General features: G+C 41.2%; 1 protein-coding gene across 1 annotated transcript in view; it reads left to right on the top strand.

Moving 5' to 3' along the window:
• The window catches only part of LOC128865329 (tyrosine-protein phosphatase non-receptor type 14), a 40435-nt gene extending 21018 nt beyond the window's left edge, over positions 1-19417 (top strand). Inside the window, exons 2-8 of the mRNA XM_054105529.1 lie at positions 1853-2293; positions 3642-4489; positions 4562-6958; positions 7908-8126; positions 10952-11128; positions 14882-15205; positions 15285-19417. Coding sequence (XP_053961504.1) covers positions 1853-2293; positions 3642-4489; positions 4562-6958; positions 7908-8126; positions 10952-11128; positions 14882-15205; positions 15285-15413 — 4535 coding nt within the window. The 3' untranslated portion in view covers positions 15414-19417. The remainder of the gene's footprint in view (positions 1-1852; positions 2294-3641; positions 4490-4561; positions 6959-7907; positions 8127-10951; positions 11129-14881; positions 15206-15284) is intronic.
• The last annotated feature ends 1957 nt before the right edge of the window (positions 19418-21374 follow it).

Raw genomic sequence — 21374 nt, 5'->3', positions numbered from 1 at the left:
CCAAGCGAATCCAAGTCCTTCTCCACCTGATCTTTCCGCCATACGTTAGGAAGGGCATGATGAGAGCCTTGTAGAGTGTTCGTTTTGTTCGTCGAGAGAGGACTGATAAAATGCATACTGGAAATTCAATAAATAATAAATGATAAAAAAGTGGGATATCTTGGATTTTAACACACAGTTACCGCGTTGAATATATTCTATACTAAAGAGCTCGACCCAGTTCGTAAGACATAGACCTGAGTTCGCTCATTCATCCAATATCTAGGTATGCTCCTCAAATGCTAAATTGTGTGAAAATTGATGGGGAAAATTAGAAGGAGAGCAGATAAGTTAGATAAGTCGATTTGAGTCAGTTTGTGAAGAAATTAGTTTAGGCTAAACAAATATTTTTAGACCTGCATAAAAAGGAGCGCTTAAACTGTGATGATTGGCAGATTACGGTATGCATAGGACGAAAATGGTTGAAGTTGTTAATCTATTTTTCGATAAATATTGTTTATAGTTCGTTGGCCCGCTTTCCTGACCTCTGTATGCAAGTTCTAGAGTACTCAATATTCTTTTAGCTCTAGGGTCCGTGACAGTAACTCAATATAAACTCTTTGTAGAGCATTTTATTACGCAACTTAACTAGTATCATACAGGGTTTGATTGAGAAGTAATGAGCCTTCCCGCGCGGAGTGTCTGCCAAGCGATCAACCGAATCGGCCGGGGGGGGGGAATGATCGTTGGACCTTCCCCTTCCACTAGAAACCGGTCCCAGTTCGCTGACAACAGCGGTGCAGTCAACATCGCTCCGCGCGTGAAAGCTGTTTTAAAAGTGTGTTACGATTTTGCAGTGTCGTTCAAGGTCAAAACTATGTTGATCATCTTTTTCGATTCTCGAGGCATCGTCCACAAGGAGTTTGTACCTCCAGGAAGCACTGTAAACGCGGCATTTTACAAAGAAGTGCTCCTTCGGTTGCAAAACCGCGTCGCCCGGGTTCGGCCCGACCTCGTCAACAATTGGACCCTTCATCACGACAATGCGCCGGCGCACACCGCCTTCCTCTGCACCTCTGCATTGGCCAAGATGGGGGTTCCGGTGCTTCCCCACCCTCCCTACAGCCCAGACCTGTCCCCTCCGGACTACTTCTTGTTCCCGCGCCTGAAAAGAAAGCTGAAGGGGAGGCCTTTCGACTCCATCGAGGCGATCCAAAAAACTGTGAGAGCCGAATTGAACGCGATTCCGGCGGATGAGTTTAAAAAATGTTTCCTGCAGTGGAAGGACCGCTACCAGCGGTATATTGACGCTCAAGGGTCCTATTTTGAATAATATTAGTTGTATAAGCCAAAAGGTTTAATAAAACTGCTTAAAAAAATAAGGCTCATTACTTTTCAAGCAAACCCTGTATGCTCTCTATTCCACCCGCCGGAACGACTCTAGTTTTACCCGACATTCTTTTGTTCCTATGCTATTTTTTTCAGTAATCCAATCCTATTTCTATATCCGTGATGGGATCACTTTTCGATTTTGGTATAAGAATGATACCTCTAGGTATCTTAGGTGTCATAGCGCGTTCTTACGAGAATATCCGTCGAAAAAGTTCGACAGCTGACAATAGAAAAATAGTATGGTATAAGATGCCCATACTGACATTGAATACATTTTTTTACCCAAAATATTGAACGAGTGATGTCTTCAATAAGCTCTCGAAACTATTTGGAGACTTCTTTGAGAGTTTGTTCTTATATTAATATTTATTAGAGTAAATGTAGTGATATCAAAATTTTTGTGCTATTGTGACTTTTATTTGTTCTTTGTCTTTTACTTTTATTTTTATACATTCTGTACTTTGTTTCTTTCATTTTTCAGACACCTCCACCACAGTCGACTGCACCATCAGTTCGGAAAGTAAGGGCCAAGAGTGTTTGGACAATGTTTGCCAGCGTTTAAATCTGCAAGAACCAGAATTTTTCGGTTTACGTTATGTGGTCAAGGGTAAAGAGGATGAATTGAAATGGATCGATTTGGAACGTTCACTCAGCAGACAGTTGGAGAAATATGCGGCGAGTACGAAAATATATCTGCGTGTACGTCACTATGTCGATCCATCACGTCGCGATGATTTGACACGCTACTATTACTTTCTGCAATTGAAGAGTGACATTTATGAGGGGAAAATTATCTGTGACATACGCACCGCCATACTATTAGCGCTCTACTGTCGACAGGCCGAGTATGATAGTCATCAGAATGACAAACAGACAAAGGATTATCTGAAAAAGTCACTCGTGTTGCCGAAGAATTTACAAGGTATGCAGGCGAGGACTTGATATAAATTATTTGAATAAGTAGATATTGAAAAGCACTTTTAGAGATGTCGGAAAAGACTGGTCTATCCCCCTGAGCTTTTATTCAGTTCAGTTGTACTCCTGTACTCTTTTGTTATGCTGTTATGTTATGTTGTGTTGCATAATTTATTTTTTATTTTATTGCTTTACCTAATTTTTTGTTTTGTGCGAACGTTGTAATAACTTTTTTCGTTATGTTGTGTCATATCGGGTTATGTAATGTTATGTTACGCTATGTTAGTTTGTCATGTACATAGGTTTTATTAATTTATTTACGTGATTCGAATTAATTTTGTTTATTTTATGTTATGCTATGTCATGTTATGCTATGTTATGTCATGTTATGCTATGATATGTTATGTCATCTTATGCTATGTTATGTCATGTTATGCTACGCTAAGATATGCTATGTTATGTCATGTTATGCTATGTTATGTCATGTTATGCTATGTTATGTTATGCTATTTTATGCTATGTTATGCCATGTCATGTTATGCTATGATATGCTATGTTATGTCATGTTATGCTATGTTATGCCATGTTATGCTACGCTATGATATGCTATGTTATGTCATGTCATGCTATGTTATGTTATGCTAAATTGTGGTGCACGTCTCGCTCTTGGCCTGCGAATGGAATACCATGTCTCCTCCGTAACTGGCATAGGTGTACATGGGAAGCTTTTCATACATTTTTCAATTGGGTATTGAATCCAAAACCAATCGAATTGTAGTTGTTGACCTAACGCAGAAGGTTGATGGGATTTAGATTGGAGCACTGCCCAAGACTATCGAAGAAAGGAGCACCCAGTGGCTGTATCGTGTGGCTGCCAAACCCTGCCATTTACAGGGAAAGTGCTCAACAGTCTGCGTTTCTGAAAGGTCCCCGCAGCTTCTGCAATGGAGATTAAATGGTAAACCCAGCTTTTCTGCGTGTGTGCCGATCTCCAAGCAGTGCCACGAGTTTGGGAATTGAATGGCGTGGAAATCGCAAGACTTTCTGCGCCCTGCGTCTACTGTAGTGGGGCCAAAGGGTTTTCGAAATAGCACACGAAGAAATGGACCTCCACCTTTTCTACGCTTTTCTGAGAAATAAGCTGTGTAATTTTCCTTTAACAACAGTCAGGCGGATGTCGATGACCTCTGCCGGGAGACTACTGAGACAAATTCTGTAGAACCCTTCCTGGCAAGCTTATCAACAATTTCATATACCCTCTATGTTCCTATGTTCTGGAACCCAGTTATGAGAAATGTTACCTGCGCATAACTAACTCGTCAAAAAAAAAACAGTAAATTTCTCTCCTCTTTCAGGTCTCGCTAACGATGACAATCTGCTCGACAGCCTGATTATGGAAGTGCTACAACAGAACGCAGGCATTCAGCACCTTCAGCAATCCCAGGCCGAGGAGATGTATATACAGTGCTGCCAGCAGCTGGATGGTTATGGCGAAGAGCGCTTCCAAGCAAAAGACACGCTGGGCAACGATCTGCTGCTCGGTCTGGCTATCAATGGCATGGTTGTGGTGGCCGACAACGGCCGTCAATACTTCCCGTGGAAGGAGTCACAAACGGTTTCCATTGACAAACGCACCATCAAAATCGAGCAAAACAAAGCGGACGGCTCGATTGTGGGTTCATTCATTTTTCCTGACGCTGATACTGCGCGCTACTTTTGGAAGCTATGCATTACGCAGCATACGTTTTTCAAGCGCTACATTGACGAGGGCTCTGCGTCGTCTGTGGGTGATGCAGAGAGCGCAAATGGCAATTCGCTGAGCGTTGGCGGTGGTGTTGGCATGACTGGTGTTAATAGTAGTGTGCTCACTGGCGGCATGGATGCTTATGGCTATGGCGATTTCAATGATTCACGTGAAGATTTGCTACTCGAGCAGCAACAACGTGCCATTTACAATCCCAATGCGATTACTAGTGGTGGCGGTGGCGGTGGCGCACTTACAGCCATTAATCCAGAATTCATGTCTGCGCCAGCTTTACATCATGGTTTGCTCGCCTCCACACATGCCTCAAATGCGTTAATGTCATCGAATATTTCGCTGGCTGCCAGCCATCAGTCCGGAGGAGGTGGGGGTGGCGGCGCTCCAAATGGTGGTATGCATTCACATAGCGTGGGTGCTATAGCGCCCAGTTGGTTGGCGAAGGTGAGTCATGCTTTTTTTTGCGCTATTGCGGTAAATTTAAAATAAATATTTACTTGTTGTATTTTATTGTAGGAATATGGCCATGAATATGCCTCGACGCAACATCTGTCGAACAGCATGTTGGACACGCGCCTCCAGCAGAGCAGTTCTTGCTTGGATCTAAGCAATAACAATGGCAATAATATCGGCGGTGGCAACACTTTCCAAAGCAGTAGCAATAACATTGTGCATGGCCATCTGGGCGGCAGCGTAACGAACAATAGCAGCAGCGTCGCCTTGCACAGTGTTGACGCGCACGAGCACGAACGACTGAAAGCAATGTTGCCCACTTATCGGCCTGCGCCCGACTACGAGACCGCAGTACAATTGAAGTATCGCACACCCTCCAGCGAATTGCATCATCCGCAAATGAACAATTATGCCAACTACCAGCCGCAATTAGCGTCGAGCGCTTCTGCTGTAGCCATGGGAGCGACGCCTACCGCCAGTGGAGCTATCTATTACGCGGGTTCACAGCCTGATGTGCATAATGCAGCAGCAATTTATGGGGACGGTGTATTACTCAGTCAATTAGCGCCGCATCGTTACCCAGATGTCGCGCAACCAGCGGCCGCAATGCATGCCCAACATCATCATCTAACCGCTGCCGGCGTGACAATGGCGCCGGGTGGCCACAGCAACAGCACTAGCGGCGGCGGCGGTGCATACATTGACTTGGGACATCGTCTGCAAATGGTGCGTAGCAAACCACCACCTCCTTATCCCGTTAATCGCTTGAACTCTTCGTCCACACCTGACCTGGCGGTGGCCTCGCATCGGCCGCTGATGGGCTATCGCGCCTATGTGTCTGGTTCTTCACCTGATTTGGTATCGAACCGTAATTTGATCAACTCACATTATCCATATGGCAGTACTGTGGGCGGTAGCGTTGGCGTGGCACAAGCGGGCGGCGGTGTAACCGCTACAAATCATGCATTAATACATACTCATCCATCTTATATGGGTGGTGGTCATATGGGTCATTCGCAACCTTATCTGCCGCACGGCACTTTCGAAAATTTGAACATGATCGAGGAACAACCATCGATATTGTCGCAGCTGCGGCAGGACTGTCTCTTTTTGCCGCATAATACACACAGCTACAATGAACAAAATTCACCAACTCTAAATAGCAATGCCAACAACAACGTTTACCGTCCAACGCCACCACAAGTGCAATCGCAACCGCAGCAGCCGCCACTACCGCAGCCGCCACAATTGCAAGCACATCAGCAACAACAACTGCAGCCAAATGTTGCTGCTGCATCACTGCAGCGTAACACTTTAAACGGTTCTGTCGAGCCGATTTACGAGAATGTGCCACATGCGCGTTATGTTGCTGCCGAGTCGACAGTGCAACGCAATATGGAGCAGCGTTCGTCAGGATCTTCGGCAACCAGTGAAGCTATGCGCAATCGCACAGCTTCAATACAATCGGCGCCAGGTGGCATGCACGCGCAGCCGCAACAGCAAATGCCTCCGGTGCCTGCTGTGCGACATCATCATCATCACCAGCATCAGCAGCAGCAGCAGCAGCAACAACAACAGCAGCAGCAGCAACAACAAGCGCTTCAACAGCAACAGCAGCAAGCGCTTTTGCAGCAACAGCAGGCGCAAGCGCAAGCACAGCTGCAACAGGCCGAGGCTGAGGCGGCGGTTAATGCCGCGCTCAATATGCATAAATATGCTGAACGTGCGGCCAGCACTGAGCTGCAGTTCTTAGAACCTACGCCGCCGCAACGTGCAGTGCGCGCTGCCTCTGCGGCACCAGCCGTTGGCCATAATAGTAGCAACAGTCAACAGCCAGTGATGCAAACGCCGCCGCCAAGGCAACATCATCACGCCCACAAGGCGCAACTTATGCAGAGTGCATCATCCGTCTCTTCTGTGGACGTCGCTACAGCGGCGACACCAACGCCAGCATCAGCTGGTGGTACCGTTATGCGCGCACATACAACGCCACCCACGCATGATGACACAACGGACTCAGTGCTGCTCGCAGCGCAACATCAATTTAGTGCCATGAACATATCTTCAATTTCAAGTAACGCTTCGGCATCGGCCACGGCCACCATGCACCATTCGTCATCACATCATCAACACCATCATAACCGTTCGCATAATTCATCGTTGCTGGAAACTACTACAAATTCCAGTAACACCACAAACAGCTCCAACACAACGAATTCTTCCAACACTACCGGCAAGGAGGGTAAACGCAAAAAAATATGGAATATTTTGGGACGTAGCAAAACGCCGGATAAACAGAAATCGGCAACACTCGGACGCGAAAAGGCGTCATCATCGAATGCGGCAAAGACGGCGGCGAAGATTAAACTCGCTCAGGACGATTTGAATTTGATGCATCGTTGGTCGACGGGTGTGCCGCGACTGCAGCCAATTTCCGGACAATACTCAAAGGACAAATTGGTAAGTGGTGATTGGAATGAGGTTTGTTTTATTATATCAGGCGTACGGTTTGTTAGGAAATATTCGAAAGTACATAAAAGATAACAGTTTGAAAGCAATTGGAGCAAATTCGAGAGAGTTAATGTTAGGACTAAAAGCTAAAATTTTCCAGAAGGGACCGTCGAAATCATTCAGCTCACGACAGTTGCTTGAATGTTACCGGAACGACCCTGACTTATATCTGAGAAAAAGTTGTCACTTCAGCAGAATACCCCAAATATGTATGAGGAATGTTTTATGCTGTTACAACAACAACTATTGTACAACTGAGCTCTCGATTATCTGCCTCTGACTGTATATGAACTCAGTTCGAGCCGGTTGCGGTAGTTGAGTTTACATCTGTGTTTATATTGGTTATTGATCTTGAGGTTTTGGGTTTGTTCACAACTGGTGCGGGTTTCCTGGTGTACTAAGTGGTTGCTAGACCACGACACCAAACCTCAAATTGAACCTGACGGTCAAGTATCAACATCTAATCGGATTGTGTCAGCGTGTTCGGCGATAAGGCCAATTTATATACAGATATCAGATAAGCCCACAAGGAGGAAAGGGAGGGGTGAAAGATGAGGAAATAATAATATTGTAAGAGCATAAAGCACTTCCTGAAATTTTTGGAATATGCTGCCGGACTGACAGTCCTTAGCCAGGTAGAAAACGGCGTCGTCTCAGAAAGATAGACGCTAGTGCCTGTGTGAATAAGGACGTGATCTCTCCACACAAACGGGTTCAAGTTGAATTACGGTGCTCGGATAGATTTATATTCCGAGGGTCATCCGTTGCGGGACGTGTCATCGACATCAAAGTCGCCATTTATGAACTTTGCAAACCATTTCCGTAACCGGAACCGTAACTTTGCATACCATTGCAAATCATTTTAAATTATTACATTTTTCCTTTTCTTATCTTGCAGTGCCCCATACTCACTGAGAAACTGAACGATCCGCAACTCTTCATCGAATTCGAAAGTATACCGAAGCGACGTGAATTGGCACGATACGACTGCGCACTGATGGAAGAGAATGCAATGAAAAATTCCGATCCGAATTTTTTGCCATACGACGACAATCGTGTGTGTATAACGCCAACGATGGAGAATCGAACGGGCTATGTTAATGCGTCGCGCATATCGGTAAGGGAGTGAATTTAAGATTAATTTAAGATTATGAAAAAATTAGTAAAATGCAGTAGCAATTTTTTTGGTGTAATTAAAATGGATGACTTCATTAATTATTCTAATATAAATCGCTCTCGAGTGATGCAGTAGATAACGTTGTTGTTGTTATTGTAACAGCATAAAATATTACCCATAAATTTCTTTGCAATGCTGTTGTGCGTTATAAGGCAGAAAATGCTTAACATTGCATTAAAAAAAAAAAAAAAAAAAAGTCAGAAATCGCCGCGATTTTCAAGCGACTTCATATTTACAGATTATTCTACTAGATTAAATGCGCTTGGATTTGTAAGTGGTTTGTTTTGTAATGAACTATAATTTTATAAAAAATAAGCGAAAAAAAGTAACGTAAAACCAACTGTCGTGGGAGTGATTTAAACAAGGAACTGATCTACTTTAACTTACTGCCAGGTCGACAGACCTTATAGATACAATATTTTACGAAAGGCTTCTTGAGCTCTCGTCCCCATGAATGAGGTAATTTAAGATCCATTCTCACGCATTGTCGATAAAGAGCTTGAGTTGGTGTTTGTTATTGTTATAACATAAAAAAATACCCATATATATTTTAGGATTGCTGACCCGACAGTCTTCGGAACAACTCGGGCTATCTCGTGAGATTCGCCTAACATATAATACATCTGCTTTCTGTAGAAAATTAAACTCGTATATCTTCCGAATGGACTTTTCGGACTTATTCAACATTTTCCGTGTATTCCGCCTGAGAATAGAGAATATGAGAAGTAGAAAATTTAAAGTTCGTAAAAAAAATATCGCACAAAAAAATTAAGAATAAATTTTGAAATAAAAAAATTTGAAAAAATGTTAGAACTAAAAAAATTTTGAAAACCGAAACACGTTAAAAAAATATCTCATCAATCGAACTACTTCGCCCCTAATATTTTTGTGTTCAAACAATTTTTTTTATGTGAAAAAAAAAAAACGTGCCTCTAATTTGTTTCTATATTTAAAAATAATAAAGCCTTTAAGTATTTTATTTCATTTCTCGTTTTGACAACTTTGACACACCAAAGCACTTTTAGCTTTGTGGATGTAAAATCCTGAAAATATGCAATGCATAGCAATGGAGGCAATATGAGTAAAATTTTTACATTTTAAGGTTTCGACTTTGATTTTCGATTTCATGTATGGTTCCCGATTCAAATCTTCTTTCTGAGCCAATATCTGATCACTACCGTTGTTGTTGTTGTCGTAGCAGCATAAACATTCCCCATACATATGTATGTATATAGGGAATGCTGCTGAAGTGACAGTCCTTGGCCGGATATAAATCCGGGTCGTTCCGGTAACGTAGAACCGAATGTCGAGGGCACATTTTGATCACTACCGTCGAAATAGGTTGTTTCAAGAACACCCTGTTAGTTGATCTGATAGACCACTACAACAACAGCAGTAGTAAGAATAAGAATCTACAACTATAAAAAACACATGACTTAGACAAAGCGTTTCAGTTGTTACCCTGGCATGATTTCGTTCTGGACACTAAGGCAGGTTCAACTTCTATCTAGAATTGACTGCGCCATACTCAACATATGTCCAGGTTGCGAAGGTTTCCCGCACGACATTAACCACCTCTTCGTATGTCTACTTAATCCTCCATTAGACACCCGGGTCTGGTCAGACCTTTTCGACTTTGGGCGTGAATTTAACATATTTCTATTATAGTTAACGGCTTGAGCTTCCAGGTAGCTTCCTGAAATTCAATTTTCTATCGATTTATAGATATACGCTTTTAAAAAGGATCCTCGAACAGGACGGAAAAAGGCCTGACCCGGGTGCCCAATCGAAGGTTTTTAAAAAAAAAAGTTGTCTAAGGGAGGGTTAAACCTACTCAGCTCACGCCTCTCTCTCTCTCTTTAAATGCATCTTAGCCGAAATTGCCCGTTTTTTGGGACTACCGTTAGATGCTATTGACGACGAGGACAGATCTGTTAGCTACTACAACTACAAAATAGGTTTCCACATTGCTCGACACTAACCTCTGCTCTACTGAAGCGACCTGGATTGACAGCTGTTCTCACGACAATCGGACGTAGAACCCTACGCTATCGGAACGACCCGGATTTATATCCCGTCATGCAGTCCAGCAGCATTCTTCTAACATTTAGGGGAATATTTATGTTGTTACAACAACAACAAGGACAACAGTATGGTCCAAAGAAGCATGACTTCAAATTAAAATATATAAATAACTAAAAAAAATATTTTAATAATAAATTTTATTCCTTATTTTATTACATAAAGCTCAAGTGCATTGCTGAAAAACTGCATGAGTCTTCAAGAGGATTTAACAAGATTAGAAGCTTGGTGTGATGATAACTTGTTCTTTAGTAGACGCAAAGTTGCGATTAATTTCGATTATAAGTGGGCACTACCACCCTCATAAAAATGTATGAAAAGAAAAATTTGGGGGTCATATTTACATCGAACATATAGACTTTATGATAGCCAAGTCTAGATCTATGCTCGGCATCTACATTTTTATGTCGCCTCCGAAAAGCAGATAATTTTTTTATGAGCAGCTTGTTCGTGGAGCTCTCTGCCGGTGGCATGCCATTGTCTGCCGAGGAGCGACTGCTATTTGAAAACAAAATTTTATTAAGTGATCTTTCGTGCCGGCTACGGTGACCGTCACAAAACACAAAAAAAAAAAAAAAAAGATTGCATTCTAAATTTTTCATTCTAAAATACTTTAACCTTTGTATAAAACTAATTTGTGTTGCACAAATTCAATAAATTCTACGTTTTCCAACTCTTTTCAGGCTACAGTTGGCACCAAACAACGCTTCTACATAATTGCTCAGTCACCGCAGGAGGAGTTGACTACACGCATTTTCTGGCAGTGTGTCTGGGAAGCGGATGTGTATTTGATTGTGCAGCTGTCGGAGGGCTTGAATTACATGCCACCGAATAGCAATCAGCGGCTAGAGTTTGGACAAGTAAGTCTCGCTTGAATATAAAGGGTCTTGCAAAAGTGACGGCTAAATGTCAGTAGTGAATAATTATTCCTAGATGGTACCTGTTTTTTGTATGTTATTTTTTAGCATTTGTGAAGTAAAAAAGTAAACAGATAGAACGACGCGCTAAAATTATTGAAACTTATTATGAAAATGGTCGATCTTTACGGTCAACATATCGCGAAATTTGTAATTTTTCTCAAGGAAGTAACCACCCGAACAGGTCAACAATTCAAGGATTGGTGATAAAATGTCAAGAAACTGGTTCTGTCGAGGACGGAAAAAGAACTGGTAGACCCAGAAAAACTGGACGCTCTGTTGAGAGTATTACTGTTGTAGCGCAAAGTGCTGCTGAACATCCTTCAACACTGATATCTCGACGTTCTCAACAATTATGAGCATTCATGAATTGACTGGAAGATTTTACCTGTAGATGTGACATCTAAAGTTTGTCATTTTTTAAATAATAAGAGGAAAACCTGAAAGAATCTAAATATTTAAATTTTTTATTAAAACAACATATAAGCGCGTCTTTTGAAATACCCTTTACTAGGTTGTTTAATAAGTTTTGCGGTTCGATAAGAAAAACACAATTTAATGGTGTAGTCTCGCTGAACATCAATGCACTTATTCCAACGAGATTCCAATTTAGTTTCCATCACTGCATTGAGAATCCGAAAGGGCTGCAAAATACGCTTCCACAGCTATTATAACCTCACCATTTGATGAAAAACTCTTTCCACGCATACATTTTTTTAGGTCTGGGAACAGATGGAAGTCGCTAGGGGCCAAATCTGGTGAATACGGTGGATGCTCCAACAATTCAAACTTTATTTCATGGATTTTAGCCATTGTCAAAATACCCTTGTGAGACGGTGCATTATCCTGATGAAAGAGAATTTTTTTTCTTTTGCAAACTGGGTATTTTTTCACGCATTTTGTCCTTCAGCTGGTCAATAATATTCAGAATTTATTGTTTTACTTGGACTTGGCTTCACTTGGGGTGTCCAATTGGCGCCGGTTAGCACGAGAAAGAAACGACTGGCGCGCTTTGTTAAACTCGGCCAAAATCGCGTAAGCGGTTATCGCGCCGATTAAGAAGAAGAAGATTTTTTTTACCAGTTTGCAAGTAATCCACAAACAAAATTCCTTTCTCATCCCAAAAAAAATGACGCTAACACCTTCTTGGCCGATTTCGAATTCGTTTCGGAGCCGAAAAACCAGGTTCACTGCCACTCTCTAGCTTCTTGTTTTGATTTAGGATCGCGGCGATGGACCCAAGCTTTATCCACAGTAATGAGTCGATGCACAAAATCGACTTTATCCTTTCGAAAACGCTCTAAATGTTGCTGAGTAAGTCGCATTTGAATGTGTTTTTGTTCCGTGGTTAGCGAATGCGACTTTCTGAAGCCGAATACTTCAATCAAAATATTGCTTACACTGCGCAATGAGATGTCTACGGCTTCTACCAAATCTCTTTCAGTCAATCGATGATTTTCCAATACGATATTCTGTATTTTTTTTTACGATTTCTGGTGTTGTTGCAGTTTTTGGACGTCCTTGACGTGGATCGCCTTCAAGACCTGTACGACCACGGTTAAATTCAGGAATCTTGAAACAATAATAAAACGATGGTTTGCTGACTTCAGACGTGGTTGTAGAGATACCGTCCAAATGAGGCGGTAACACCAGAAAACATCACACAAAATCTACAAAATCGTTTTGAATGATGGGGGTACGGTTCACTAGACAGAGCTAGTTTACTGGGCCGGCAGCCCTTGGTCGGGAAACACCCGAGTCATTCCGGTAACGTAGAACCGGCTGCTATGGGAATGCGTTTTGAATGATCGAAACGTGAAGTTGCCCGAGTGAGCTAACATCGTAGTGATATCAAAAGAACGTCTTGGCTTTATATTGTAAGAGCATTTGACTACGAGACAGCTCTGTTGAAAGTGTTGACCGAAAGCAAGAACGTGTTGATGATTTTGAGCCAATCAAAACAATGAGATGAATTGTACTTCGAACTGCTCCTACATCCACCGATTCGCCAGATTTAGCTCCCAGCGACTACTAGCTGTTCGCAGACCTAAAAAAAAAACTCGCCGGTAAGAAATTTCTCACTGAAACTGAGACCTATTTTGAGGGAAAAGATAAATCCTTCTAAAGGGCGGTTAAGTTTCAAGGGCCGGTGTTGATTTTGAATAAGATACCATTTTTTTAGGAAATGATTGTATTTTCTCTTTATTATGATAATATTGGTATGGCTCAATTACGTATGGAATAAAATATCGGCCAAATGGCCGCCGCGGCCTCGGCGGCACACCTCCATCCGATGGTCCAAATTTTCGATGACGCTGAGGCATAATTGAGGTTCTATGCCGTTAATGTGCCGAATTATCTCATCCTTTAGCTCTTGAATTGTTGGCGGCTTATCGATGTACACCTTTTCTTTCAATTAACCTCAAAGAAAGAAATCCAACGGTGTCAAATCACATAATCTTGGCAGCCAATTAGCATCGCCGCGACGAAAGATTATTCGGCCATCAAATTTTTCGCGCAAAAGAGCCATTGTTTCGTTAGCTGTGTGACAAGTGGCACAGTCCTGTTGAAACCACCTATCGTCCACATCCATATCTTCCAATTCGGGCCATAAAAAGTTTGTTATCATCTCACGATAGCGAACACTATTCACAGTAACTGCCTGACTGACCGGTCTCATTTTGGAAAAAATACGGCCCAATGATGCCGCCGGCCCATAAACCGCACCAAACAGTCACTCTTTGTGGGTGCATTGGTTTTTCGGCAATCACTCTTGGATTATTATTCGTCGAAATGCGGCAATTCTGCTTATTGACGAATCCACTGAGGTGAAAATGTGCCTCATCACTGAAGATGATTTTCTTCACGAGGTGCGCGATATGCATTTTGATTTGAACGCCCGTTTTCATAATAAGCCTGAATAACTTTAACGCGTTGCTTGATTGTGTATCTTTCCATGGTTCAAATTGAGTTAGCGAAATTGAAAAATGTCACATGAAATGCAGAAGAAAACTTGACGTTCCCATTCAACATCGGCCCGTGAAATGTAACCACCCTTTGTAGAGGTGGTATTGAGCGGCCGCCGTAGCCGAATGGGTTGGTGCGTCACTATCATTCGGAATTCAGAGAGAGAACGTCGGTTCGAATCTCGGCGAAAGATCAAAATTAAGAAAAAGTTTTTTTCTAATAGCGGTCGCCCCTCGACAGGCAATGGCAAACCTCCGAGTGTATTTCCGCCACGAAAAAGCTCCTCATAAAAATATTTGCCGTTCGGAGTCGGCTTGAAACTGTAGGCCCCTCCATTTGTGGAACAACATCAAGACGCAGACCACAAATAGGAGGAGGAGCTCGGCCAAACACCCAACAAGGGTGTACGCGCCAATTATATATATATATATATATATATTGAAATGTTAGAGCGAATAATTGCGTTGTTCTTGATGCAAATTACGTTAAAGCTAATTTTGAACAAAACAAAAAAACGTTTTTTTTCTTTGGTAGGCCCGGGATTTTTCAGCCCATGTGTTAAATGGCTTGTGGACAAAGAATGAATTGACAGATTGAAAGGAAACTTCACAAAAGTTATAGCAACACCACCTCTTATCGAACCGCAAAACTTACTGAACAACCTCGTACATTGCTTTTGGACTTCTTTTACCTAATTCTTTCGCTACTCTTCTCCTCTCTCATTGACAGTTCCAAGTGTATCAGGAATTCTCACAAACCACAGATCGTTGCATTACCAGCAAGCTGCGCCTATTTCACATACAATCGCGTCGCTATCGTTCCGTTTGGCACTTGAACTACACCAATTGGGGTGAACAGAATTGTCCGCGTGAGGTGAATCATTTTCTGGATTTTCTCGAAGAGTTAAATTCCGTGCGCATGGCTTCGATTAATGAAGTGCCACCGGGACACAATACGAATCCGCCAGTGTTGATACATTGCCTTGAGGGTGGTGGTCGCTCGGGCGTTACATTGACCGCTGATTTGCTACTCTATACGCTGGATCATAATGAGGTGAGTTGCAAATGCAGTTTTTCATGATTTTCTATTTGTATTTATCTGTTACTCTTTCTTCCGCTCTATCACTATGCAGGATTTGGATATACCACGCGTTATCGGTCAATTGCGTCATCAGCGTGATAGCATCATACCGTCCCTAGCCCAGTATAAATTCATTTATAGTTTACTCATAACCTATCTAAAGCGTACGCGTTTGATTTGAACGCCAACTGTGTGGTTGACTTCAAATGCAAATGACTCCCCCCCCACTCGTGTGGCCATTATTATTATGAAATTTATGCAATTCTAAATTGCAATAGTTTTAAAACAAAAAGCATAAAATCGAAAATATTAAACGAGTCGCAATTTTTAAAATTTTACATTTAAGCACGTTAAGTTAAGGAAACGATATTTATAATTTATACAAAACAAATGTAAGCAAAAAAAGAGATGAAAAATGAAAAAAGAAAAAGAACAGAAAACAAAACACGATGCAGTGAACGAACAACTAAACGTATGCGATAAACTAAGAATTAAGTAGCATTGTAAAGAATACATATTTTTATTACATACTTACATACATATTAGATATGGTGCTTCCATCTAAACAAAAAGTGACTGACCGGTAACTCTCGATACCCCAAAACCCATACTGATGATGTCAATTCCCAGCTTGTTTGAGTGGCAGTTTTTCGGTGCACTGAGTAAACTGGGGTTCAACGTTCAATTTTGTGCCCAAACTTAATCACAGTCAAACTAGCGCTGAAAAAGTAGCCACTAATGTTAAGGGGGGAGCCTGCTTTAGAGGCCTCAAAAAATCGATTTTTTCGTGGTTTTTTTTTTGGGAAGGAAAGAAATATTCGATTGAAACGAAACTTTTAGGTTTTATTGTTATCTAATATATAAGGTTGTCTTGCAGTATTTTTATTGAATTTTCAATTGTTCATAAAATTGGTTATAAAAATGCGATTTAAGTCAAATACGCGCGGTTTTGTTCGATGACGAGTTCCCAACGAGATGCCAACTTCATAATGCCCCTCTTATAGAAGCTCGCTTCCCTATTGTCAAAAAACTCGGAGAGCCAATTTTCACAGGACTCTCTTGTGGACAACTTCCGACTACCAAGCTCGTTCGCCATGGACAGAAATAGGTGGTAATCACTTGGTGCGAGATCCGGACTATACGGTGGATGCAAAAGAACCTCCCATCCGAGCTCCCGGAGCTTCTGGCGCGTCACCAAAGATGTGTGTGGTCTGGCGTTGTCCTGATGGAAGACAATTCGGGTTCTGTTGATCAAAGATGGCCTCTTCTGCATGAGTGCTGCATTCAAGCGGTCCAGTTGTTGGCAGTACAGGTCCGAATTGAGCGTTTGGCCATAGGGGAGCAGCTCATAGTGGATGATTCCCTGCCAATCCCACTAAACACACAGAAGAACCTTCCTGGCCGTCAATCCAGGCTTGGCCACCGTCTGGGAAGCTTCACCGCTTTTCGACCATGACCGTTTGCGCTTCACGTTGTCGTAAGTGCCCCACTTTTTATCGCCAGTCACCATCCGCTTCAAAAACGGGTCGATTTTGTTGCGATTCAGAAGCGATTCGCATGCATACATACGGGCAAAAATGTTTCTTTGCGTCAAGTCGTGTGGCACCCATACATCGAGCTTCTTTTTGAATCCAAGCTTCTTCAAATGGTTTATGACGGTTTGATGACTCATGCCCAGCTCTTGGCCGATGCTACGGCTGCTACTATGCCGGTCTCTATCGATCAATTCAGCGATTTTATCGCAATTTTCGACGACAGGCCTTCCGGACCGTGGCGCATCTTCGATCACCTCTGCACCAGAACGAAAACGTTGAAACCATCGTTGTGCGGTGGAAATGGAAACTGTATCGGGTCCATAAACTGCACAAATTTTATTAGCAGCATGAGTTGCATTTTTGCCTTTATCGTAGTAGTACTGTAAAATATGCCGTATTTTCTCTTTATTTTGCTCCATGTTTGCGACGCTATAACTCACGAACGACTAAAAGCAAACAACAATTAATCAAAAACGTGTTAGCACGCGAAAAGAGCTTTCCAAAAAGCTCTAGCGTGAACCGATGCGACGAATACAACTAGAACTACGCGCTTCCAAAGACAAGCTTGCGGAAATACCGCAAGACTTTTTTGACAACCTTATATTTCAACAGTCTTCTCACATTTGTTCATTAAAACATGTCATATTATGCCTGGTACAAGCATTTTGCCGAGGCGCCTCGAGTGTGCATGTGTCGTGCGGCGGGAAAGTTGCAGGTCGCAATTTTCATCGGAAACCAAAAACCTAAAAAAAATTTTATTTTAGTATAGTATAGCTTCTAGTTAAACCAAGAAAATTAAACAAAAAGTGAGAAATTCAAGAATTTTTCGCTAATTAAAAAAAAAAAATAATTTTTTTGGAAAAAAAAATTCACTTTAGATTGTTTAAAAAGTGGGTTAATTATAACTTTCTTCAGGGGGGAGCCTGGTTTATAAGGTCAAAAAAATCAAATTTTTTTTTTCGTTTTAAGCGATTACTAATATATTTCATAATATTCACACAAAGTTACAGAGCCTATTTCTCAATATTTCCGTAGCTACAAATCCAAAGGTAGGCGAGCGTTAGGTAGTTACGCTGTGACCGGACAGCTATAGTACAAACTTTATCTTCTTTTCTCGACTTTTCATTTTTATGATTTCTTTGAATTGGCGTACATGAATGAAAAAAAATATTGAACCTTTTGAAAAGAATCATAGCTTGTTCCCTTCAGTATTAAATTCTCTTCTATTTGAACTAACAAAATAGATAAAAAAAAATTTTCAAGATTTTTATACCAAGTTAAAGTGAATTTTTTTGTTTTAAAAGGCATTTTTTTCTTTAAAACCTCCAAAAAGTTGAAATTTTGGAATTTCTCTCAGTTTTCTTAGTTCATCTAGAATAAAAAATCATGATAATTAGAAATCCATTTGAATTTTTTGCTTTAGATAATAATTACGAGCTGTATCTTGTACGCCAGTAGGAAACTCCAGCGTTGCAGCGCTCTACTAATTTCTATGTTAAACATTTTTTTCAACTTATTTTAACCAGTACAAAAATTTTATATACTTTTTAAATGTTCATTAAAAGATAGAAAAAAACTTTGCAGTGCTAAATTAATTTTTTCCTTAAAAAAAAAATCGCAAAGAGATGCAATTTTTAGACCTCATAAACCAGGCTCCCCCCTTAAGGTTTTTTAGGTTCAACTAGAAGAGAATTTAATTCCGAATACAATCAATGTTATCTCGTTTCGATAGCCCTATCTTTCCCGCCAATTAGGAAAAATCGTAAAAATAAAAAACCGAGAAATCGCACTTCGAGCGATCCGGCCGCTCGTATACCTGCTCGACGCTTGCTCAAAATTTCTTCTGTAACTCCGCAAATATTTTGAATTTGCTTCTGAAATTTTGAGGACACATTCTTGGATAGTTTGGAAAGACATTTATGCAACAAAAAAAAAAATCGATTTTTTGAAGCCTCTAAAGATGGCTCCGCCCCCTTAAAAATCTGCTGATCAGTTGTATTGAATTGATATTTTGTTACGTATATTTGTATTTTAACGTTTAAGCGTAAGAGTCAAGTGTTAAGTATTTCATGCGATTGTCATACACCATTACACATTTACAATAAATATCATTAAATACATATAAATATTTACATACAATCACCTCACACGTTGTACACTTTATGCAAAAATTCAGCATACATATTTTGCTCAATGTCTTTTGTATTATTTAGAAGAAGCATAACTCAAAAATCCATTACTCAAAAATTGTTTACTATACCTATTTTAGCATCGAAAAGTCTGTTGAGCAGAGCAGCGCATAGCGTAAATGGTTGCCTTTGTGTGTTTCGTGTAATCGTTAAAGTTATGGAATTTACAATGTATGATCCACTTTATATATGTATGTATGTAGGTAGCGTTTAGTATAAGTGCAAGAAGTAAGTGCCTGCAGCCGCAGTAGCCGCTCATATAGGTAGACAACAAATTTATTAATATACATACTTATACATATATACGAAATGTTTTTTCTTTGTATTTTTGGCAGCGCAGAGAATGTTAGTTTTGCATTACTCTCAAAAAATTAAAACGATAAAAATAGTAACTTATTGAAACGAAGAGTTGCATATCATTGTAGTCAGTCAGTTTTATTATTGTAATTCATATATACATATAAATAAATAATAAACGACTTTTATTAAAAAAAAAAAAAAAACGCTCAATAACTCTTTACTTGTCGGTCCGCACGGCTACCCCAATTAGGCTGTTTGGGTAAAAGTTAATATTCGTCTTCTTGATTGGCGCGATAACCACTTACGCGATTTTTGCCGAGTTTAATAAAGCGCGACAGGTGTTTCTTTCTCGTGCTAACCGGCGCCAGTTAAAAACACCAAGGCAAACAGAGGCACTGGAACACGAAAGATGACCATCTTTTCTTGCTCGAAAGAAAGGATGGTTAAATTTCAAGGGCCGATGTTGAATGTAAACCACACTTAAGTCAAGTTTTTTTCTGCATTTCATTTGACATTTTTCAATTTCAGACTAACTCAATTTGCACCATGGAAAGATACACAATCGAGCAACGCGTTAAAATTATTCAGGCTTATTATGAAAACGGGCGTTCAAATCCAAATCAAAATCATCTTCAGTGATGAGGCACATTTTCACCTCAGTGGATTCGTCAATAAGCAGAATTGCCGCATTTGGGCGAATGATAATCCAAGAGTGATTGCCGAAATACCCATGCACCCACAAAGAGTGACTGTTTGGTGGGGTTTATGGGCCGGCGGCATCATTGGGCCGTATATTTTCCAAAATGAGACCGGTCAGGCAGTTACTGTGAATAGTGTTCGCTATCGTGAGGTGATAACGAACTTTTTATGGCCCGAATTGGAAGATATGGATGTGGACGATATGTGGTTTCACAGCTAATGAAACAAGTCAAAGATGTTGTTTATTGTTATTATTGTTCATAAAGTCAAAGTTGTTGTTGTTTATTGTTAGTTTTAATTGCTCTTCTTACACAAATCAGTTGACCACTCAAATTAGCAGTTTTCACAAACTCATCTTAACTTCTTTTCTGGGACGACTTCGAGCTGATGAGCAACTCAAATTACTCTCTCAAGGTGGCTCTCAACAGCTTGAGAATCACCAAAAGAAACACTAAATGTGCGGTGGGGTACGGTAAACTAGGCAGCGCTAGTTTACTGGGCTACCGACAATTACTGGATCGGACAGTGTACAGACAGACAATTAACGACATTCATCGAGAGACACTTACCAACTTCTTAAGCTCCCGACCCCCGAATGACGTTATCGGAGTCCAACCACCACCCAATGCAGACGAAGAGCTTCAACTTCCCCGAGAGTCCCGCGTATTATTGGCACAATTACTTTCTGAATACTGTAGCAGGTTAAACTCCTACTTATCCAGAATTGACCCGGACATACTAAATATATGTCCTACATGTAAAGGCACCCCGCACGACACTAACCACCTTTTCACATGCCCCATCAAACTCACTCATCTAACACCCCTCTTCCTCTGGACCCAACCCGTCGAAACTGCAAGTTTCCTGGGCCTATCGGTAGATGAGCTAGACGAAGATGACCGGTGATTTACACTACACTGACAGGGCAAAGCCTGCTACAACAACAACAACACTAAATGGGCAGTTTTGTGCACACGCAGGCGATCTTGACTGAGTAGAGAAACAGAGGAATTGATGTTTTAGCAAGCAATACATCTTAAAATTGGCTAATCTGGCTGCCCTCCTTATATCAATCCTACAGAATGTAGCTTAAAAATCATGTTTTTCTTCTTGTTGTTATTAGCAATGGCTAAGTAGTAGCTTAAAACCCTATTTAAGAAGAGCGTTGCCTAGCGCTACCTAATAGGTGTCATTTGCAGAGAAAGAGACTGTGGAAAGAAAATGTTCTTAAGAAAGTGTTCCACAGTCTCTTTCTCTACAGGATCCCCACAGCTTCTGCAATAAGGGTTGTACGGAATTCCAAGCCTCTCCGCATGAGTACCAATCACCCAGTGACCAGTGAACACCGCAATGAGTTTGGAAATTGAATGGGGGGACTCCCATCACCTTAAGCGTTCTGTTTCTATCGTATTGGGGCCA

Source organism: Anastrepha ludens, chromosome 5 (genome assembly GCF_028408465.1).
Source record: "Anastrepha ludens isolate Willacy chromosome 5, idAnaLude1.1, whole genome shotgun sequence".
Lineage (NCBI taxonomy): Eukaryota > Metazoa > Arthropoda > Insecta > Diptera > Tephritidae > Anastrepha > Anastrepha ludens.
This window is presented reverse-complemented; position numbering and strand designations above follow the sequence as displayed.